The sequence below is a fragment of the Cebus imitator genome, unplaced genomic scaffold (genome assembly GCF_001604975.1).
Source record: "Cebus imitator isolate Cc_AM_T3 unplaced genomic scaffold, Cebus_imitator-1.0 Scaffold79, whole genome shotgun sequence".
Taxonomy (NCBI): Eukaryota; Metazoa; Chordata; class Mammalia; order Primates; family Cebidae; genus Cebus; species Cebus imitator.
This window is the reverse complement of record NW_016107394.1, coordinates 2,608,136-2,630,914: the sequence shown is the minus strand read 5'-3', so window position 1 is coordinate 2,630,914 and position 22,779 is coordinate 2,608,136. Positions and strand designations below refer to the sequence as shown.

The window sequence follows — 22,779 nt, the reverse complement described above, 5'->3', positions numbered from 1 at the left end:
AGTGGCATGATCTCGGCTTACTACAACCTCCACCTCCTGGGTTCAGGCAATTCTCCTGTCTCAGCCTCCTGAGTGGCTGGGACCACAGGTGCCTGCCACCATGCCCGGCTAAGTTTTATATTTTTAGTAGAGACGGGTTTTCACCTTGTTGGTCAGGCTGGTCTTGAACTCCTAACTTCAGGTGATCCGCCCGCCGTGGCCTCCCAGAGTGCTGGGATTACAGGCCTGAGCCACCGCGCCAGGCCTGGGCGAAGTTTTGAAAGGGAGTGAGTCAGGATGCTGGGGGCTGAGCTGCTAGAGGGCACTGGAGGGGGCATGGAGAAGACCTGGACCACCGCCCTGGCCACCCCCTGACCCGGCGGGGTGGTGGGCCCACAGGCCATGAAGAAGATGTATAAGGCGTGCCTCAAGTACCCCGAATGGAAGCAGAAGCATCTGCCTCACTTCAAGCCCTGGCTGCACCCGGAGCAGAGCCCGTTGCCCAGCCTGGCGTTGTCGGAGCTATCAGTGCAGCATGCGGACTCACTGGAGAACATCGACGAGAGCGCGGTGGCAGAGAGCCGAGAGGAGCGGATGGGCGGTGCGGGTGGCGAGGGCAGTGACGACGACACCTCGCTCACCTGAGTGTGGCACCAATGCAGGGACCGAGACAGGACCGGGCGAGCCCTCGGATGGTTTCCGCGCTTTCTCCCCTCCCCCACCCGGCGCCTCCTGGTGGCACTGGGCCGAGCCCAGGTGGGCGCTGCAGCCTGGCTGGACAGAGCCCCAATAAACGATCCCACAGCCTCAGCCGGCTCATCACTGTGCCTGCTTGCCACCTGCCTCACGGCCGCTGCTGCTGTCCCCTGCTTCTGCCCTTAATTTTGTTAAAGTTATTGATCACCGGCCTTTGATCCTTCGGGCATCTCCTCATTTCCCCTTGTGAGGTGGGGATGGGATGGATCTATCACTGCCCTCCTCCTGTCCATACTCTGTTCCATTCTCTGCCCATGTCTATCCAGCTGTCTTTGTTGAGTGATCATTTTGGCGTTCATGCCAAGCTATTTGCTTTCTTTTCACTCCTTTAAGGCAGAGGTCCCCAACCTTTTTGGCACCAGTGACTAGGTTTTGTGGAAGACAAATTTTCCATGGGTCAGGATGTGGGGAGGATTGGTTTTGGGTTGATTCAAGGGCATTACATTTATCATTAGAGTCTGATAAGGAGCGCACAACCTGGATGCCTCACATGCACAGTTCAAAATAGCGTTCTCACTCCTCTGAGAATCCAGTGCCGCTGCAGATCTAACAAGAAGCGGCAATGATCACTCAGCTCCTGTTCACCTCCTGCTGTGCAGCCTGGTTCCTAACAGGTTCCTGACAGTACCAGTCTGTGGCCCAGGGATTGGGGACCTTTGCTCTAAGGGAAGGAGCAGGCCTGGCCAGAGGCCCTGAGCCAAGAGTCAGGGGGTGAGGTTCTACTGTGTGTCCTTAAGCCCAAGGCCCTTTGGGTCCAACCCATGGACTCGGGGTCTGACACTCTCCTGTCATCCCGGAAGGGAGGTGGAGGGGTCAGTGGGTCTCAAGCCACAGGGCTGTGGGCCTCAGAGCTGAGGTTGGGGCAGCATACCCTGGAGGAAGGAGGTCAGGGGTGTAGGAGAAGGGCCTCAGATTCCAGTGCAGTTGGTGGGGACCAGGCTCAGTGAGTCCCACCCTCCCTAGGTCATTTTGAAGACCTCAGGACTGTGTTAACAGAAATGGTGAAGTCCCCAGACTCCCCGTCGCCTTGCCAGTGGTCAGATGCCAGCCCCCTCACCCTATGCTGCACCTCACTGCTCTGAAGTCAAGAGGGATGCCTAGGCCTCTCCAGTGATCTGTGGCTCCCAGGTGCCCACTGCTGCCCAAGGGACACCCCTGCTGCCAGGTCCAGAGGAGGGCTCTGTGCTCTGCTCCTCTGCAGTGTTTTTGACTCCATATGAACTTGGGACCTGGAAGTTCTTCCCAAGGTCTGGCCCAGTTCTCCCCTCCCCAAAAGCTCCTTGCCTTAACCCTGCCACTGGAAGACATGGTGTACTCAGAGTGAACTCTTTCCCAGAGGGACAGGGTGAGTGGCCAGTGGGGGGCAGCCAGGAGATTCTGGAACTCACCAAAATGGGTTGCATCCCAACTTTGCCCAGCACTGGCTTTGTAACTTTGGGCAAGCCCTGAGACTTCTTGGAGCCTTATTTCCTAACCCATAACCTGGGATGATAATTTTTGCCTTCAAGCAGAGTGTGAGGATTGAGATGAAAAGAATAAATTGCCCAGCACTGGGACTGGCATGTAGTAGGTTCTCCAACTAACGACACTTTACTCTTCTCAGGGGGTTAACCGCCCCCCCCCCCCCCCCCCACCGCCCCGCCCCGCCTCGCCTCGCAATGGGAGATCTGTTCTTCCAAATATACCCTTTGCGCCTATGCAGAAGTTGAAGCCCAGAGAAGTTAAGATCTCTTTAGTGGCTGGCCCCAGAGATGTCCTGGACATAGGACCCAGAAATGGCTGCCAAGCCTGGTGCCCTCATCTGTGTATGTGCTGGGAGGATGGGTGGGAGTCTCCTGTTCTCTAGGCCTCAGGCTGTAGCCTTCCGCTGAGGGATCCTTGGGAGGTGTGGCTGGGTGGGTAGCTTCCCCACAACCCTATCTGTGCGCACCCAGGGAGGGAAGTGAGATACCCTTGAAGAATGTGGTGGAGGAAGGACTTCCTGGAGGAGGTGGCCAGGAACCACGGACGGCCTTCAATGGCCCCCTATGCCCCGGGGGCGTGGCCCCCTTGGGGATGGGGTGCGTGTCGGGACACTCACCAGAAGAGGGGCGGCGAGAGCAGGGAGACTCAGGGAGAGATGGACTCAGCGGGCGAGATGGTGGGAGTTAGACATGTCTCAGGAGACAGTCGGAGGACCCGCAAGCAGCCTGAAGGGCAGGAGAGTGACAGAGACCGACAGGCGGGCCAGGCCAGCCGACTCCAGGACCGTGACTAGGCGAGGGGCGGGGCTGAGGAGGGGGCGGGGCCCTGCCCTGCCCCAGCCCCACCGTCTCTCCGGGGGAGTCACGTGGGGCGGGCGGAAGCGCCCGGCGGGGTGGGCGCGCCCGCCCCCTTGCTGCGATTTGGCGGCGGCGGTGTGAGTCGCTGGCGGTGCGGGAACGCCAGGTCCCCGCGTGGAGTCTTTGCTCAAAACAGGTCAGTGCGTCTGCCGGAGCCTCCCGGTCTACAGCCCCCTAGCCACATGTGGCCTACAGTTTCCCCATTCTGCAGAACGGAACGCCGAGGCCGCGCTCTGCGTCTGCTTCCCCGGGTCATCTTGTCTGTTTACCTTTCTGGTCGTGGTGGTGGGGGTCGCCTCCTGAGGACGAGCGGGCTGGCCAGAGACGGTAGGGAGGAGGGTGAACCAATGGGACCCGGGGCTTCCAGCCGGTAGCCCTTTGGCGTGAAGGTCCCAGGCTCTGGAGCCAGCCGCCCTCGGGCGCCTTGGGGTTCCCATCTGTGAAGTGAAGGCTCCCACCTCTTTGGCCGCTGAGACCTTTACGTTCTGGAGGTCTGTACGAGCCAATGCCCTGGGCCCGGGGCTCCAGTGACCTTGGGCAGGTTACTTCCGGTCTCTGCACCTCAATTCCCCACCAGTAAATGGGGGCATGGCTTCCCAAGAGCCCCTACCTGGCCCAGTTGCTGGTAAATGGAAGTATGTGTTCAAGGAATGGGGTCACGCTGGGAGTGGGGTGGTTGGGCCTGGAGAGAGCAGGCTTGGGGTGCAGCCTGGGGGTCGGGGGGGGGGGTGGGGGGGGGGGGGTGGGTGTTTGGTGCAGGGGAAATCTGGCCAGGAGCCATCACACTGTGGTTTCTGATATACGCATTCCCCTCCCCGACATCCCATGTCCTGGGGAGCCTTCCCTGATCCCAGATAGGTGAGAGGGGGGTGCTTCAGGATCAGACACCTGGGGGCACTCGGAAGGATTTGACTCTCTAGTGGGTCCCAGGGTTCCAGACTGAGGCACTTGTGATACCTGTTTTCCCAGGCTGGGAGAGACCGCCCAGCAAGATCATCACCGGGTAGGAGTCCAGCAGAGCCATGAAGGCAGGTGTGGACGGGTGCAGGCCCCGGGGGAGGGGATGAATGGAATGGGCTTGGCAGTTAAGTGGCAGTTTACAAGGATAAGGGCCCTCCAAAGGCGGGGGCATAGCTTGTGCAAAGTAAGGAATTTGGGTGGTGTGTTTGAGGAATGGCAGAAAGATGGGTGCGGCTGGCATAGGTGTAGAGAGAACTCATCCTATGTCCCATACCTGGCTGGGGATAGTCAGGACCAGGCCTGGGGACCCTGCCTCCCCGTTGGCTACTTGCATACTGAAGTAGTTTAGGCAGGGGGTGTCCCACGCACAGTACCAGTGACTGGTGAGGTGGGAGGGGTGGGCAGAGGCCACCAGGGCCCTGTTTGCCCCAGGCTTTGTTTTGCATTCAGGCCTCCCCACTCAACCCCAGCTTTATGCCCCCACCACCTGGGCTCCAGCCATGCTTCACACATCCAGCCTCAGCCTTTTGTGCAAACTGTCAACCCTCCTCCCATCTCTCTAGAAGCTTCCTCTCCATCCAAATCACCAGGTCCTTTGGGACTTCAGGTTTCAGAGATGGGCTGCTGTTGCCCCTCCTTCCTGCCCAGTCTCTGTTTAACGGCATAGCTTAGGAAAGGTCTTTTTGGAGCTTGGGGGGGACGGGCCCTGCAGAGCCATGGGGCTCACTGGGACCTGGGGCCCTGAGTCCTTGTGCAGCCACCAATCACTATGTGACTCTACAAGTTCTCAAACTCCTCAGAGCCTCTATTTCCCCATCTGCAGGATGGGGTGATCAGCCCTGGCCTCATTCCCCAAAGAGAGACTGTGCTGGGGCAATAGTCAGGCTTATCTGCTAAGTCCTGTCTCTAGCATTGCGTGTTTGAATGAAAGAAAGAGAGAGAGGAGGGGGTCAGTTTAGAGGGGCTGGGAGAGTACCAGGGGCTAGTGGTAGACCAGGCCTAGGGCATTGGCTGGATGTGGGGAGTCTCTTCCATTTTCCGGAGCCCTCTCTTCTTCCCACCCCGTTCTCCCTTGGCTGAGCTTAAAGCCACCCGCCACTGCCCAAACAAGTGGCCTCTGTTCCCAGGGGAGGGGGAGGGGAGGCAGGCCCTGGGCTCTCGGCCCGCCTGTCCAGCGCTGACCCTGGCCCCCCCGCCCCTCACTCTGGGTCTTAACCCTTGGGGGCCTATGGGTCTTAACCCTTGGGGGCCTGGACTGGGCCCTGGGCTCCTTGAGGGCTGGTGATCCTTGCCTACCACCTGCCCCCGCTACCCTGCTTCAGGCTCCCAAAGGTTCTGTCACATCAGGAGCAGATGGCGTAGGAAATGGGGAAGGAAGGAGGGAACGAGGGTGGGGGCAGGCTGGAGCAGATATGGCCGTGGACACTTAGAGAGCACTTGGCCTAGAAGCTTCTTTCACAGATGGGGAAACTGAGGCCAAGAGCTAGAAATGAGGCTAGGATCACACAGAGACCCCTGATGGGGGTCAGGACAGGTTCTGTTTCATACTCCAGCCTCTCTGGGGGAAAGGAGGGAGAAAGAGGGAACATTCTTTATTGCATACCTGCGCTGTGCTGGATGGTGCACATTTGTCAACTAACAATTTACATAATTGCATAAGACGAGCAGCACCCTCCAATATCATAGTGGAAGAAACTGTGCCTTAGAGATAGCTGAGTAATAACATCAGTGAAAATGAGGTCAGCAAACATGCCTGTAGCACTGCTGTAGACACTTTTATGCATATTATTATTGCATTAACAATTAACCAATTTCATCCTGCCAATAACACAAGAAGTTAGGTAACATTCTACAGATAAGGAAACTGAGGCACAGAGAGGCTAAGTAACTTGTGAAAGATTACAGTGGGAGGGTGATAGAGAGGCAGTGTTAGGACTCAGGTGTTCTTTGCCTCCTTTGTCTGACTTCGCCTAGATCTTACTCTTTGAGCCCTCCTAGAGCTGAATGAGATGCTTTCCCCTGGGTGGTGACCTAGGCAGCCTTGAACAGAGTGTGATCCCAGCCAAGCTGACCGAGCCCCTCCCTCTGGAGCAGAGTCCAGTCCCTCAGGCAGCTCTTGTCATTTCCTCTTCTGGTCTTGGGCAGGTTAGAGTCAGCATCCTCCATAGCCCTGTGCAGAGGAGTGTTATGTTTTAGAAAGGAGTTCTGTGCTAAGGGTGGCCACTCCAGGGAGCTGAACAGCATAAGGATTTGGCGTGTGGGGTGACATCGCCGTCCAATGTACATGCCCCACAAAACTCAGAGCCTGCCCCTGAATCAACCCTAGTGTCCCCAGCTCTGATCAGAGAGAACATTTTGTCTACCTGCCCCCAATCCTGGCCAGGCCCTTAGACCTGTACATTCCAGCCAGGGATCGGAGGATAGTCCCAACTCGAGGCAGGTGACCCCAGATGTGAGGGACAGTAGGGGGCAGTGCATGGTTTGTGTTCTACGTGGCCTTCCTGTGGAATGTCTCTGTTTCTCTTTCTCATCCTTGGGCCATAGTACAGAGGGGGAGAGCCTGTCCCATATTAGGACATGTGTCCTAGATCATTGCGACAGTCAAAGAGTGGCTGGGAGGGGACGTGGAATTAAGTGACCAATTCAATAACAAGTCATTATTTAATAGTAGTAATAATAGTAATAGTAGCTATTATTTCTTGGAAGCTTACTAGTACCAGGCAGTGTGCTAAGCACTTTATATACTGAATTCATTTAATCCTCAAAATAGTCTTATGAGGTAGGCACCATTCCCATTTTACACATGAGGAAACTGAGGTCCCAAGAAGTTAAGCGATTTGCCCGAGATCATCCATTACATAGAATAGCTGGGAATCTCAATTTCCATTTCTTCACCATGAAAACCCCAATAACTGGGAGGCATTGCAGACAGAGGAGGTCCACATCCAGTCCTACCCTGGGAACTCTTAGTCAGTGACAGACAGAGACTAGAGGGCCCCCTGGTCAGGTGACACTGCTGGTGACCAGCTGTGGATCTGGGATGCCCTCAAGGGTACAAGGGTATCCTGCTTGCAGACTGGACTAAGGCCCCAGCCCTGGGGTGAGCATGTGGAGGTCTGGTTTCTGCTATTGTCATATTCACCTTGGCTCTTGTTCATACAGTGATTCTCCCAAACCCCATTTTGCTGATAAGTCTAAGGGCAGTAGCAGGTGGTGACTTGCTTGCAGTCTCCCAGTGAAGGAAAGCAAGAGCGGGCACTGGAACCATGGCAGGGTGCTCTGAGGCCTGCACTCTACCCCTCTGCCTTGAGCTTCCTTCAGACCCAGCCCACACTGCCTTGCTACAAGGTCCAAGTCTTTTCTCCTTGACCAAACCGGGAACCTGAGTCCTGTTGGGGTGCTGGGATTTTGCTACAGCAGAGCATCAGTAACTGAACCACCCTGGAAACACGGTTCCAGAGCCCAGAGACGGGGACCACCTGTGGTCCAGTGTGTGGGACCCAGGGCCAGAGGGCCTAGAAGATTGAGGCATCAGTGAGTCGTCCCTGAGGGGATGTGTTAAAATCTTCCACCTGTCCTTATCTTCATTGTTGTGAGGGCAAAGGTAAAGGCCAGAAGGTGGGAGAGGATCAGGATGGCCACTCCTCTGTTCTCATTCTCAGGGTGGGACCAGGGGCCACACCTGGAATCTTGGCTGTCAGTGGCCCTTGGGGAGCTTGGGCTAGCCCTGCCTCCTTCTGGCCAGGCCAGTGCTGGGGTGGCTTAGCCCCCAGGACAGAAGACCAGAAGCAAGCCTGAGCTGCTACTGCACTTTGGCCTTCCAGGTGCCAGGGTCTTCCCTGCCAGCTTTCTTCCTACTGGCCCAGCGAGCACTGCCCTACCCTGGGATCCCTCTCTCCCCTCCCCAACCTGTAATGCACAGGGCAGGGGTCTTCTGTAGTCAGGCGTACAGTCAGGAACCCGGGGTCTGTCTCAGGCTTCCAGCTCAGTGAGAGACCTTTGGCTGGGCATTTATCCTCACTGGATTCAACTTCTCTGGAGCTTCAGGAAGGGGCAGTAAGAAGCAGCTCTGGGGACCCGCCAGGCTTACCAGCCCCCAGGTGTGAACCAGACAAGACAGAACAGGTGAGAGATGAAGTGGGCTGGGGGGAGGGGGCCGTTCCTTTCCTCTCCACTCCCTCTACTCTCCACACTGAGCAGCTAGAATTTTAAAATTCTGAGTCTGAGATTCTAGGCTGAAGAGATTTGAGGATTTTAGGGTTTTATGTGCCTGTGAGTCCCAGCTTCTGAATTTCTGAAATTCTAGGTTCCGAGATCCTAGAAAGTCTTGAGTTGGGCTGGGTCACCCCGGAGTTGAGGCTGAGGCATGTGCCATGCTTCAGCCAGGTTGGTGGCAGATGGGCGAGTCCTGGAAAGTTTCTCAGTGCTGGCTGGTGGGTCAGAGGCTCAGCTGGTTTCCAGGCGCCGGGTACTCTCTGCACCTACCACCCCCAGCACACATCCGGCTGCCTCCCTTTCAAGAAATCTGGGAACCCTACAGACTAGGTGGTAGCAGAGGGGGCAGTCAGTCATTTTACAGTGGGGAGAGATGGGCCAGGCCCCGTCTGCATTCATGGGTGATAGTGGGGCTGTTCCCATGGACACCAGGGCGGGGTTGTGGGGAGGCTTAGGGAGGGCTGGTGGCTGGCTGATTCAAAGAGCAAGGTCAGGGTCACACTGCTGGCCATCGGGGCCAGTATGGAATGTGGCTCAGCAGGCCCAGGTCAAGCCTTGAAGGGACAGAGCCAGGCTCAGGGGCCTCTGCAGAGAGTGGTGGACAGAAATCAGGATCCTGAGGGGAGGTATGACCTGCCTTAGGGCGCAGAAGGCTGGGCTTGGCTGAGGGACTTAGGAGTTGCCACCCCAGCTCTCTCCCATGCCTTCTGGGGCTGTGGGCACAGCACCTGCACTCAAGAGGCCGCAGGGCAGGAGCAACTGTGCCCCTCAGGGAAGCATGACCCAGCCAGGATCCTGGCCAGGCAGTCATCCAGGAGAAGAACACTGACAGCCAAGATTCCAGGGTGTGGCCCCTGGTCCTCTCCACCTTTGGGACATGACACAGGTGCCCTTTGGGAGAGAGGAGTGTCCTTCTGGAAGACTGCCTGGCCGGGCTGCTGGCTAGGTCATGCTTCCCAGCCCTGGCCTGTAGCACATCCCTCCAGTGGGTACTCCATGCGGGTATAGTCAGCACTTCTCATGGGTCGGGGCAGGAGGGGCCCCGTTCTGCACCCCTTGATGTGTGAGCTAGGCGAGGCTTTCAGCCACTGGTCTCAGTCTCTTTAATGGGGACCTTTATCCACATGGGCTGCTGTGTGGGTTTGCTGCTTAAATGCAAGTTTGTTCCCAGTGGCCACAGTGTGCCTGGTAGGGAGAATGGGTCACCCTTCACCCCCAGGAGCAGAGTTGGAGACTGACACTTTTCCAGATGATAACGGGACAGCTCTGGCACAGGGGCTCCCGTGCGTGGTGAAGGGCTACCAGAGCCTTGGCTAAGGGCTTCCCTCCCCTGCTCTGCCTGGGGCTGCTCTCTTCCTTCTGTCTCTTTCTTGGCTCTAAAGATGGACGTGCTAAGCCTAGGGAGTCTGAAGATCCAGGGGCTGTCTAGTGGTTCTGTTCCAGTTTCTGTTCCAGGGGCATGAACCAGGACACTCATTTGCCTCTACTGCCTGTGGCCTGAAAACCCACTTTTCTCAGTGCAGAACTGGCTTAGCCCACTTGGAGGTATGTGGGGAGTGGGGGGGAGGTTGCTCCAGTATCTCTAAGGTTGCCTGAGGCTCCCCTCTCCCCAGTTCTTCCAAGGAACAGGCTGGAGGTATCTGAGCTCAGGCTAGGGGGGCTGATGTCTGAGTCATGGTCCTGACTTGCCAAGTGGCCCTGGCTAGGTTCTTGCCCCTTCTGGTACTGGGACTCACTTTCATTTCTAGAAATGGGGAAGGTTGATTTGGTGGTTCCTAAGTGCCTAAGGAGCAGGTGGTTGGGTTGTGTGGTCCTGGGAGAAGGGAGGGCTGGGGTCTGGCTAGTAGAACTATAACTGGGTGGGACTGGGTGGAATGGGAGGCACCTCGTGCTAGGAGGCTGGAGGCCCGGTTCTAGCCACACTTTGGCCACTGATATGCAGTGGGCAAGTAACCATGGGCAAGTTGTCATTTGCCTGGCTCTCTGTGTGTAAAATTAGGAAATGTTAATTCAGTCGACAGATAATCACTGTGAGCCATCTTTGGGACATAGGTATCCCTGGTCTTGCCTTGAGAAAACACCCAGCCAAGGTTGGTGAGAGTATGTATGTGACAGACACAGTCACAGATGGTGACATCTGGTGTGCTCAGAACTGTGACCATGGGAGTCAGAGACTGCTTACTGGAGCAGATGACACTTGAGTTTGAAGGGTGAGGTAGAGAGAGATGTTCTGGGCAGAGGGAACTGTGTAAGCAAAGGCCTGGTGATGAAGTGCTGATGTTAGAGCGCGAGAGTGGAGGGAATGAGACCAGAGGGGAGGGACAGGTGGCAGGAACCAGTGAGTGGAAGCCCCTTGAGCCCCACTGGGTAATGGGCGGTCAGGGAAGGGGTAGACAGACAGGAGAGGCAGCACCTGTCTTAGGGCTGAGGATTGGTCCAGAGACTCCTAGAAGTCTGGAGTGGTGGTTCTGACCTGCTCTGGGGAATGGTTGAGGGGGACTGAGAGTCATACTTCCCCTGTGTGGGTGAGGGCTTCCCCAGCAGTGTTTATGGGGCCGGCCCAGCAGGAAGTTCTGGGGCAGCCTCAGAGGTTGAAAGAAGGGACAGGCCCTGCCATGGAGGGTGCCGGGGAGCCTCAGAGTCAATCTCTGTCACCTAGACCACCAGGCTGAACCTGGACACCTCCCTCCTCCAATTGCCCCTCGCTCTGCCCATCTCTCCTGGCAGCCCCTGTCCCAGGCCTCCTGAGCAGGGTGAGCTGGGGTCAGGCCCTGACTGAAGGCCTCTCAGCCCAGCCCTCTGCAGACCTTGCCCCTGGCCATCCTCTTCCTGCCTCCTTGTGTGTGCCCAGCTGCAGCTGCTGTGGCTCAGGAGGCTTCCTGGGCACTGATTTGAGGTGGGGGTTGGGGGTGGGGGCACTTCAGGAGGATGAGCAGCAAAGGCTGAAAACACTGGAAGGTGCCACATACTGAGTGCCTGCAGCAGGCCGGGCCTTTGTAGATTTCCATTCATACATTTCACAAATACTATCAATTGAGCATTTTCTAGCATTATGAACTCCCAACCCTGTGAATAAGACAAGGTCTGTGCCTCTCAGTTAAAAAGTCTGACTTTAACAAGTAAATATCCATATAATACAGTGTCTGGTAGTGATAAGTGGGATGCTGAAAAATGAAACAATAAGGAGACAGAGGCTAATGGGGTGATTTTTAGGATAGAGTGGTCAGGGAAGAAAGGCCTTGCATTTGAGGAGGTGCCCGAATAAGTACGAGGAGTCATGCAGATGTCTGGGAAAGAGCATTCCGGCCAGACGGAGCTCGGGGCCCAGCAGTTGAATGGGAGCATGCAGACACAGACTGCACAGGCCTGACAGGCAGGCCGCTGGCTTTGGCTTTTACTCTGAGAGAGGTGGGAAGTCACTGGGGAGAGAGAACTGATCAGATTTGGGATTTGCTTCATTCCTCCCTCACAAGCCTGCAAGGTGGAGCTATCCTAATCCCATTACATAGATGAGAAAGCTGAGACTCAGAGACGTTAGGCGAATTCCCAAATCCCACAGCAGGAGGAACCCCTGCCTACGCCTGTCTGTCATGGTTTGCTCCATCCCCAGAGCACCCTGCTGTCCTCCATGACTTCCTGTTGCCTGGACGGTAAGGACCATGGTCGTAACATGGCCTTCAAGGCTCTCCTCAGTCTGCCCTCAGCCTCCCTCTCCCTCTGTCATTTGACCTCCCCATGTCCTCCCTGGGCCCTGCCTGTCTCCACACTGTCTCCTTGAGAGAACCCTTGATTCAGATTCTGGCTTCTCAGTGACTTTGAGCCCGTTACTTAACCTGTTTGAGGCTGTGTCCTTATCTGTAATGTGGCCTGAAGCCACCTGTGTGCCAGGTTGTTGGAAGGATTTTATGAGGCAAGCCATGTGATACGTTTAGCATGGTGCTGGGTAGATGGTAAGCACTCCATAAGCACCACCTCTTGTTGCTGCAAGCAGGGGTGGCTAGATCAGGTGAGCAGGTTCCAGTGCTCCCTGTGGCCCACTGGAGAATGGGTTGCAGAGGGAGACTGAGTCAGGGAGACTTTCCTGACTGTTGTCTGGTTATATAGTCAGGGAGACTGAGGTCACACATCAAATTGCAGGCCAGAGCCTGTGGGGCTGGTCCCCCTGTCTCCCTCTCTCCCTTCTGGCTCCAGCCCCGGCCCCACCCACCTGATCACCCTCCCCAGCCAATACAGGCAGCTTCTCCTTTCACCCTTTCACGTGCCAGCAGTAAGGGACCCCCTTATCTTCTGTCTTCTGCATACCAGGGGCCAGCTAGAGAGGTGGCAGATCTGGATCCCTGTTCCCCTGGGCCCCTAGTTCTGGGGTGCAGAGGAGCCCACCAAGTCCCTTCTCCTTGGTGGACAGGAGCTTCAGGTTCCCAGTGAGCTCACAGAGGAGCCAGCTGGCGGCTTCCCCTTCCCTCTGGCGGCACCGGTTGGTGCCTGGTCTTGGCCCCCAAGGCACATGGCAAGGGCCTGTAGCTTGAGCACTGGTGCCGTGGCATCTGTCCAGTCCCGCTGCTTGTGATTCTGTGGTCAGCCCTGTGTACTCCCATCCTGCTGCGGTCAGCCCCGTCTCTTCCTGTTTCTGCCTCATTTACGGTATTCGGAGTCCTGGGGCAGTGGTCACAGGAGGATCTTCCTGGAGTCATCCTCTGGCTCCTCAGGCTGTCCCTTGCCCTCTGTGGGAGGAGGTGCCGCAGGAAGTCCCCAACCCTTGCCCCTGTAGAGTGTGTCTGTGCCTGAGGGCCAGGGGGCAAGGCCAGTACCCTCCCCCCCCGCCCCGCCGCTGGCATCTTGCTGATGGTGGGAGCACCCCAGGTCTCTGTAGGTGTGAGGCTGGTTGGGTCACCTTTCAGGGTGGGAAGGGCCTGAGCTAGTCAGAGGGTGAGGGCTGGGAGAGTGGGGAGGAGCCTGGAGTGGGGCTGTGGAGGGTGGGGTATAGGAGCTATGCTGCGTATCAGGTGAGCCCAGCGGGCTGGAGTGTGTCCTGGTTGCAGGGGGCAGAGGCAGGAGGCAAGGGTGAGGGCCCAGAAGTCCAGGCAAGCTGAGGTCTGGGGTGAATGGGGGCAGTACAGATGCAGGGCAGGAGTGTGCCCAAAACATGGTAAACAGGAAGGAGTTGGGAGAAGGAGCTGTGGTCCCCAGACCCATTTGGGACTGGGGTTATGTCGTGGGGCCAGAAGGGCATAGTATGCAATAGACCTTTTTTTTTTTTTGAGACAGTTTTGCTCTTGTTGCCCAGGCTGGAGTGCAGTGGCACAACCTCGGCTCACCACAACCTCCACCTCCCAGGTTCAAGCAGTTCTTCTGCCTCAGCCTCCCTAGTAGCTGGGTTTACAGGAGCCTGCAACGACACCCAGCTAATTTTGTATTTTTTAGTAGAAATGGGGTTTCTTCATGTTGGTCACTCCGATCTCGAACTCCCGACCTCAGGTGACCCACCCGCCTTGGGTTTACAGGCGTGAGCGACTGCACCCAGCCATGACAGACTTTTTGACAAGGCCTGAAACCAAACCACTGAACTTTCAGCTTCATTTATTTGTGAGTGAGGGACTTTAGACATTCCCACTTCATCCCACACCTCCTTCCCTACCTGACCCTCTTTTGGGTTGGAACTTGTGCATGAGGGGGCCCTGGATGAGGCTTAAGGCACGGTGGGTGAGAGTCAGGGCCAGGGTGGGGTGTGATGGTATCTGGAGGACAAACCTTGGGGACCCTGGTGTCTGGAGTTTATTAATGAGCCCCAGTCCATTTCCCATGGGAAAGTCCCACTGGGCCGTACTCTGTGCTGCTGGCCACCAGTGCCTGGCAGGGAGACCTTATTTGATAGCTTTGTCTTAGACCCTTGGGAGGGTAAGGCGGGTGGGGAAGGGCTTTGGGTCTCAGTCTTTTATTTTCTATCCAGATGGCCTAGGAAATCAACAGTTTCACTTTATAATAGTTCCATTGCTAATCCATGTGTGTTGTACTTAAACGATAAAGCCACTTTAGGATGATGGTTTTGGGGAACGAACTCGAACAAATTCCATCTAATGACTTAAAACACGTTTATCATTTTTTTTTCTAATTATAAAAGTGATACACAGTTGAGGAAACTTTAAACAGTACAGACATGAAGATTGTAGAAAGTGAAAGTCTTTCAAGATTAGGGTTGGAGTTTGCGTGAGGCCTGAGAGTGGGGTCAACGATGCCCACTGTCCCTTAGTCTTTTGTGTCCCTTAGTCATTAATAAAACTGTGGTTTAGCATTTCATTAGGGTGATGCTGATAGGGCTGCCGCAGGAAGGTTGTTAAAAGGTCCTGCCTCTCACAGGTCCACGCTGTGTGGGTGTGCGTGTTGTGCACTGCACAAAGGTGCCTGGCAGGTGTGTGTGGGTGAGGTGCCGGGAGAAGGAGGACTGAAACTCAGTCTGCCGTCTTCTTGCTCAGCTGCTTCCCCTAGTGTGGGGCTCCTGGAAGAAAAGGAATCTTTTTCTAATTTGCCTAAAGGCCCGACCTGGGTTGGAGACAGCTCTTCTCCCTGCAACTCCCTCTGTCCCCACAGTCCCCAAGGGGAGCTGATGAGTTCACTGTAGGATGGGAGTGTTCCGTGCCCTGGGCATTCCAGGAGGAGGTCCAGAATGCTGTGGAGTGGTCTGGAGCTCTGCAGGGGGACATGGCTGGAGGTAGGCTGTGGTAGTCATTGGTGTCTGGGGTAGCTGAGAACCACAGGGTGCTGAGGGAGTCTAGCCCAGAGCCTGGCTACAAGCCCAGCACCCAGGGCAGGACCAGCCAAGACCTTGGAGCTAGAGACAGGAAGTGACTGCGTGGTGACAGAGGAGTCAGCGGAAGAGCAAGCTGGCCTCCAGTACACATGTGGTGGCGTGTCATGGTCATCTGGGTGCCAGGCTCTAGGAGGCAGGGACTGACAGCTCTACTCTGTGGTGGGGAAACTGAGGCTCAGAACGTGATGTGACTTGCCCAGGGCTTCAGACAAGAAATGGTGGAGCCAGGACTGCAGCCAGACTTGCCTTGCATCGTGGGTGAGGAGGGGGCCCAGGCCTAGAGCCCAGGAAAGTTGCTGATGGGCCCCTAACTCCCTACCAGCTACTGAGGCAGCTCTTCATTCCCCAGGCCCTGGGGTTCCACTCAGTCCTCACTGCCCTGAGGGGCTGCTCCCCATTAGCCACAAGCACTCTGGAGACCCCAGAAGACAGACCACACCACACATGGGCCAGGACAGGAATCTCCTGGTGCCAGGGAGAGTTCTAGGGCAGGGATGTGGCTTGGGGTAGGACGGGAGACCTCAGTATGGCTTCCTGGCACTGTTATGTGGTGGCCACCAGTCCCCGAGAGATGGAAACTCGGCTGCTTGGCCCAGGGGTCGGTCAGCTGCCCACCTGAAGGCTGTGCCTTTCCTGGTGGGGCTGGACGAGGTGGCTTCTGCAGAGGCGTGGGGGCCACTTCTGCACCCTCTGGGTTGGGAACCCAGCCCCCACTAGTTCCTCATATCTACGGAAGTGTCTCTAAAACTCTTGCCTGAGTGAGCGGAGTCTGGAGAAGGCCCAGGAGGGCAGCAGACCGAAGGGGCCCTGCGCAGAGGTATCACCTGGTGGCTGAGCTGCGGAGGGGCCCAAGAGTGGGGTATTGGACTGTGGGGTTGTTGCGCCCAGTTGAATTGCTGGTAGGGAGCTGTGTATGGTGGGGAGGGGCAGATCCGAGGTGTGGCCTTGGGTGAGGTGCTAGATATATGAGGCCCTGGGAGATATGTGGCCCTTGAGGTAGTGTGAGGTGAGCATTTGTGGTACCATTGGGGTGTGGTTTGTAGACCCAGGCCTGGCCAGAGCTGGCTGTATATGTTCTTGGTTCCTGTTGGGGCACTCTGAGGAGTTTGTTGAGGTCTGGATGCAGGGCTCCCTGCCCAGCCTGCCTGTGCTGGGACAGCTGGGCCCCGGGGTAGGGGATGAGGCTGTAAAAGGGAGGTGGTGGTGGTCAAGCTGAGGCCTCAGTCAGGACCCCTGGGCATGCCTTCCTTACTTCACCAGACAGAAGCAATCACATCCTTTGAAAGCCCTGTGAGCTCTAGCAGGTGACCTGGTGAGTTTCTACCTCACAAAGCTTTCATGAAATAGAAGAAGAATCCCAGGCCTTAGATGTGTTATAAGAACAAATGAGAGGCCGGGCACGGTGGCTTATGCCTGTACTCCCAGCACTTTGGGAGGCCAAGAGGGGAGGATCACATGAACTCAGGAGTTTGAGACCAGCCTGGGCAATGTGGCAAAACCCCATCTCTACAAAAAATACAAATATTAGCCAGGTATGGTGCATGTGCCTGTAGTCCCAGCTACTCAGGAGAGGCTGAGGTGGGAGGATCATTTGACCCCAGGAGGCTGAGGTTGCAGTGAGCTGAGATCACACCATTGCACTCCAGCCTGGGTGACAGTGACCCTGTTTCCAAAAAAAAAAAAGAACAAATGAGGCCGGGCGAGGTGGCTCCTGCCTATAATCCCAGCACTTTTGGAGGTCAAGGTGGGCGGATCACCTGAGGTTGGGAGTTTGAGACCAGCCTGACTAACATGGAGAAACCCTGTCTCTACTGAAAATACAAAATTAGCTGGGTGTGGTGGTGAATGCCTGTAATCACAGCTACTCGGGAGGCTGAGGCAGGAGAATTGCTTGAATCTGGGAGGCAGAGGTTACGGTGAACCGAGATCGTGCCATTGCACTCCAGCCTGGCAAGAGCGAAACTCTGCTTCAAAAAAAAAATAAATAAATAAAGGAACAAATGAGATGAAGGAGAAAATCTAGCAGGGGCTGTGCACATGGTTGCCAAACAGTGTGCATTTAGGGAAAGAAGGAAGCTGGAGGGGCTGTCTTTGGCTTAGTCTCTGGGTCATCTTCTCTCTGGGCTGGTGAAACTCAGGTCACTAGTCAGTAGCGGGTAGGGATGTTACCAGAGAGTTAAACTCTGACCTTGGGTTTGAAATGGTAGGTAGAGGACAGAAGGGCAAAAGCTTTGGTTCCAGCAAGGGGGACTCAAGCCAGATGTGAAGAAGGACTGGCTGGCAAGGATTAGAGATTCCAGATGACCCTTACCTCTGGACTGGGCCTGAGTGCCCCTGTGAGTCCAGCCAGGTGCTGGTACCACTGTGGAGTGCAGAGGAGATAAGAAGGGGTACAGACTCAGCATACTCCAGGATACATTGGGGATTGGGCAGAGGTGGGCCCCCATGAAATGAGCAACAAAGGAGAGAGCAGAAGCAGGGCTGAGCTGTGGGGCTCAGCCTCAGAGGACTAGGAGCTTGAGGGGGCAGTCAGGGAGGACTTTTTGGAGGAGGTGGCCTGGAGCCACCTGAAGGTGGGAGGATGTGGTTTACTCACTCACTGTCATCAGATAATTTCGGGGGCTCCCTGTTTGCCAGGCCAGTGCCAGTGTGATGTGGAGGAAGTCGTGGACGGGGCCAGCCCAGCCTGGCTGGGGGTTGAGGTATGTCACTGACAACTTGAGCAAGTCACTTCCTCCCTGTGGGTGTTTGTTTCTTCATCTGTAAACGTCAGAGCTGGATGAACTTGAATGACGGACAAAGGAGTGCTCAAGGGCACTGGGAACCATGGAAAGGCTTTGAGCAGGGGTGGGACTGTAGTTGGCACAGTGGGGAGAAGATGGAGGGACACAAGAGAGGAGAGGCAGGATGGGGGTGTTGGGGTGCTGAAGCCTGACTGGGCCCTTGGGGTGGAGAGGAGGGAAACCCCTCAGCTCTTGACTGCTATGACAAATACTGAGCCCTGCCTTCCTGAGGACAAGTACTCAGTGATGTGTCATAGTGGCTGAGGGGCTTAAACCTCTGAGGGGCTTGGATTAGGGTAGAACAAATGAGGCACTTGCCTCTGTTGCAAAATTTGAGGGAGTGCCAAAAATCTCAGTAATTAGCTGGGTTTGGTCAGGAGATCCTGTGTTTCCCGCTATTTGGGAGGGGGAGGTGGGAGGATCACTTGAACCCAGGAGATCGAGGCTGCAGTGAGCCGTGATCGTGCCACTGCACTCCAGGCTGGGCAATAGAGTGAGACCCTGTCAAAAGAAACAAAAATAAAATTTAAAAGCAATAACCATTTAAAAAAAGGTTAGTAATCAAGGTATATAATATTTAATGCCATTTAAAAAATAAAAATTAATGCAAAAAATCCATGATGAGGAAAACACAAAACATCAATGTCTTAAATAAATAGAGGACCAGTATTGATGATTCTGTCTTTGCCTCAGGCTGCAGTGTGGCTTAGCAGAACACTGCTCTAAACTTCTTTTTTCAATTTGCTGCTTTCTCCAGGAAGCCTTCCCTGCCCCAGCCTGGTTGAGGGCCCCCTGGACTGTTTTTGCTGGCCGATAGTATCTGATCCATTCCAGCCTGAAGTTCCTGGAAGGCCAGTCCAGGTCTCAGGTCTGGTTCATGCTTCCAGTGCCTTGAACAGGACTGTCCCAAAGGGGTGTCAGTGCTGAGTCTCCATGTCTTTGATCTTAGCCAGATGCTCTTAGTGCAGGAATAGGAGGGAGCCAGGCTTTCCTCAGGGAGAGAAGTAGTTTCCTGTTTTCCAGATCGTGTCATTCCAGTGGGGTGGTTGGGACCATCATCTGTCAATCTGTGTTAAACCCTTAGCACGGTGCCTGGCCTGTAGATAGCAGATGCTCAGTTTTTTGTTGTTGTTGTTGTTGTTGTTGTTTGTTTGTTTGTTTGTTTGTTTGGAGCCGGACTCTCACTCCGTTGCCCAGGCTGGAGTGCAGTGGTGCCAGCTCGGCTCACTGCAGCCTCTGCCTTTCAGGTTCAAGCAATTCTCCTGCCTCAGCCTCCCGAGTAGCTGGAATTACAGGCACCAGCCACTATGCCCAGCTAATTTTTTGTATTTTTAGTAGAGACAGGGTTTCACCATGTTGGTCAGGCTGGTCTCGAACTCCTGACCTCAAGTGATCCACTTGCCTCGGCCTCCCAAAGTGCTGGGATTACAGGCATGAACCACCACACCTGGCCCTCAGTTTGTGTTTTGAGAGGCCATGCAGAGTGGTTAAGAGTTGATGGCCAGGCTGGTGGCTCATGCCTATAATCTCAGCACTTTGGGAGACCAAGGTATGCAGATCGCTTGAACCCAGGAGCTTGAGACCAGCCTGGGCAGCATGGTAAAACCCCATCTCTACAAACAGATGGAAAAATTAGCTGGGTGTAGTGGCAAGAGCCTGTAGTCCCAGCTACTTGGCAGGCTGAGGGGGGAGAATTGCTTGGGCCCCAGAGGCAGAGGTTGCATTGAGCAGAGATTTTACCACTGCACTCCAGCCTGGATGACAAAGTGGGACCCTGTCTAAAAAAAAAAAAAAATTGTTGACAGCTACAGTCTCCAGTATGAATAGAGTGTGAACCACAATGCAATGTAAACTGTCCGAGTGAAATTAATGTTAATATTTCATCATGTAAACAATAGGGAAAATTATTGAGATTTTTGCATTCTTGTGTGTATGTGCGCTAAATCTTCAAAATCCAGTGTGTTTAAAATAAAATGTTTTAAAATGTGTTTAAAATATGATGTTGTGGTCCCCAACATCATATTCCAGGGACCACATTTTAAATGTCCAACAGCCGTCTGTGGCTACTGCTGGCTGCTATTGGACAGCATAGGGCTAGACTGTAGTCTAGCCTCCTCTTTCCTGGGTATGTGGTTAAAGTTATTTAACCTCCCTTTTTATCAGTGTCTTCATCTTAAAACAGGCATAGCAATCACATGTACCTCCTAGGGCTGCTGTGAGGCTTTGATGAGTTAATATAAAGTGCCTGGATACCTGGCATGCAGTAAGCACTGTTGATGTGGTCTCCTCTTGTTTTAAATTGCTGCTTGAGTAGCACTGCCATTTTTGCCAATACTTTCATCTGAAATTCCAGTTACTTAAAGGTTGTTTTTTAAATACTTACTTTTGGGCTGGGTGGTTTATGCCTATAACCTTAGCACTTTGGGAGGTCAAAGTGGGAGGATTGCTTGAGGCCAGGAGTTTGAGGCCAGCCTGGGCAACATAATGAGATCCTGTCTTTACAAAAAATAACAAAATTAGCTGGGCACAGTGGCGTGTACCTGTAGTTCCAGCTACTCGGGAGGCTGAAGCAGGAAGATTGCTTGAACCTAGGAGTTGGAGGTTGCAGTAAGCTGTGATTGCACCACTACACTCCAGCCTGGGCAACAGAGCGAGACCCTATTTCAAAAATAAAATAATGCTGGGCACAGTGGCTCACACCTGTAATCCTAGCACTTGGGGTGGCTGAGGCAGGTGGATCACCTGAGGTCAAGAGTTTGAGACCAGCCTGGGCAACGTGGCAAAACTGTGTCTCTACTGAAAATACAAAAATTAGCCAGGCATGGTGGTGCGCACCTGTAGTCCCAGCTACTCAGGAGGCTGAGGCAGGAGAATTGGCGCTTGAACCCAGGAGGTGGAGGTTGCGGTAAGCCGAGATCGTGCTACTGCACTTCAGCTGGAGCTACAGAGTGAGACTCTGGCTCAAAATAAATAAATAAAAAAAAAAAAAAAAAAAAAAAAAAAAAAAAAAATATATATATATATATATATATATATATATATATATATATATCTGTTTTAACCCTATCCTAGGCAGTGACAATCATAAAGTTTACTTATGATAAATATCTGTTTATGTGTTTGTAAGATGTAAAATGTTCATGAATACCTGCTGAAGCCATTATGCAGAGCACAGCAGTTTTCAAGTTAACCCTAGCGTTGGCAGACCTGACTGCTCTAGGCCCTGGGAATGGGGACCTGTCCATGCCACCCCACTGGTCCCTAGCCCCACAGAGCCCTGGCCATCTGCATAGCAAGGGTGGTGGCCTGTCTAGGGCTATCCTGTTTGTTCTCCTCCTGCCTGGAGCATCCTGTTTTGGTCTGTTTTCCTCAGCCTCCCCTACATATTTAGGGGCAGGGCCCCGGGGTCTCATGCCCCTGACTCAGTTACCCCACTTGTGCCCTTAGCCCACTCCATGGTCCCCAGAGTTAGTGGAGAGGGTCCTGTGTCCCTGTGTCCTCTAAGGTCCCCCACCTCTCCTGGCAGGCTCTGTGTCAGGGAGACCTCTTTGGTCATGAGGCTGCATTGTCCCTTCCTCACCCTTCTGGGACTGTCCCTTCCACAGCCTGCCCCTATCCACATCCCAGCACTGGTCTTATGGAGCCAGAGAGTGGGGAAGTCTTGACTCATCTTTACCACCTGTGCAGCCTCCACACATAGACAGGCCTGTCTGTCTGCCTTCTTCTCCCTTCAGGAAGACCTTCCTCTGGTCTGACCTGTTGCCAGCTTCCATGAGCATGAGGTTCCCTGACTCCCTTCTTCTTCCCTCTTCCTTCTCTTCCTCTTCCTCCACCTCTTCCCTACCTCTTCTTCTTCTTTTTTTTTTTTTTTTTTTTTTTTTTTTTTTTTGAGACAGGATCTGGCTCTGTCACCCAGGCTGGAGTGCAGTGGCTCAATCACAGCTCACTGCAGCCTCCACCTCCTGGGCTCAAGTGATTCTCCTACCTCAGCCTCCTGAGTTCCTCGGACTACAGGCAGACACTACCATACCTGGCTAATTTTTATATTTTTTGTACAGATGAGGCCTCCTTATGTTGCCCAGGCTAGTCTTGAACTCCTAGACTCAAGGAATCCACCTGCCTCAGCTTCCTAAAGTGCTGGGATTACAGGCGTGTGCTGCTGTGCCTGGCCCCCATCTCTTCCTTTTCCCTGTCCCTTTCCCTCTTCCCCTCTCCTTCTCCTTTGGCATCTCAAAGTGGCCTTGCTTTATGGGCTTTCTCCTCCATCCCTGTCCTTGCAGCTCCTGCCCTGGACCGAAATGAGGAGCCCTTCAGAATAGCTGCTGTCTCTGGGAGGACCCGGGCGTCCTTGGCAGCCCAGCTGGTGAGTCAGGAGGTAGAGGGGTGGGAACAGGGCTGGCTGTGGCAGGCTAGACCTTAACATTGAGGTGGGGAGAGGGTTGATGGAGGCCGACGTCTGATAGCCCATTTTCCATTTTGAGAACTGAACTTGAGAGGCAGAGGGTGAGGCCCAGAGAGCTTGCTAAGAGCCTCCCAGCAGGTCTTGGAACCTTGGAACGGGCAGGGGTATGGGACAAACGGACAGGGCAGGGGTCAGCAGGCTGGGTTGCGGGTCGGGGTGTATGTGTCTCCTCATTGGAGTCCCCTCCTTGCCTGGCAAGTTTTGTTATCTTTCTCATTCTCAGGCTCTATTCGTGATTATCACATTCTCTTTTAATTTTTATTTACTTTTTGGAAAATGATACAAAATTAAAAAGATACAGAAGGGTATAGTGTCTCTTGTCTTCCAAGCTGTCAATTCCCCTCCCCAAACACAGTTTCATATGTATCCGTCCAGTTTGCTGTATTTATATTTGCATATATATACTATATATATAGTTTTTCTTTAACCCAGATATTTACGTAACACTGTTCTCCATCTTGCTTTTCCACTTAACACATCTTTTTTTTTTTTTTTTTT

The 22,779-nt window shown here is 54.2% G+C and overlaps 2 protein-coding genes across 9 annotated transcripts in view; both read left to right on the top strand.

The window, feature by feature from the left end:
- The window catches only part of STARD10 (StAR related lipid transfer domain containing 10), a 55,157-nt gene extending 54,368 nt beyond the window's left edge, over nucleotides 1-789 (top strand). For all 3 annotated transcript variants that reach the window (XM_037740102.1, XM_037740101.1, XM_017533113.2), the window contains exon 7: nucleotides 379-789. In XM_037740102.1, the coding sequence (XP_037596030.1) occupies nucleotides 379-624 (246 nt within the window). In that variant the 3' untranslated portion in view covers nucleotides 625-789. The remainder of the gene's footprint in view (nucleotides 1-378) is intronic.
- Nucleotides 790-3,054: 2,265 nt separating this feature from the next.
- The window catches only part of ARAP1 (ArfGAP with RhoGAP domain, ankyrin repeat and PH domain 1), a 66,408-nt gene continuing 46,683 nt past the window's right edge, over nucleotides 3,055-22,779 (top strand). For 2 of the 6 annotated variants that reach the window (XM_037740095.1, XM_017533088.2), the window contains exons 1-2: nucleotides 3,055-3,192; nucleotides 22,100-22,182. The gene's annotated coding sequence lies outside the window, so the exon portion shown is untranslated. Of the gene's footprint in view, nucleotides 3,193-15,782; nucleotides 15,854-15,914; nucleotides 15,936-17,684; nucleotides 17,739-22,099; nucleotides 22,183-22,779 lie in introns of those variants that run through there. The other 4 variants (XM_017533087.2, XM_017533090.2, XM_017533089.2 and 1 more) reach the window with 4 other exon arrangements.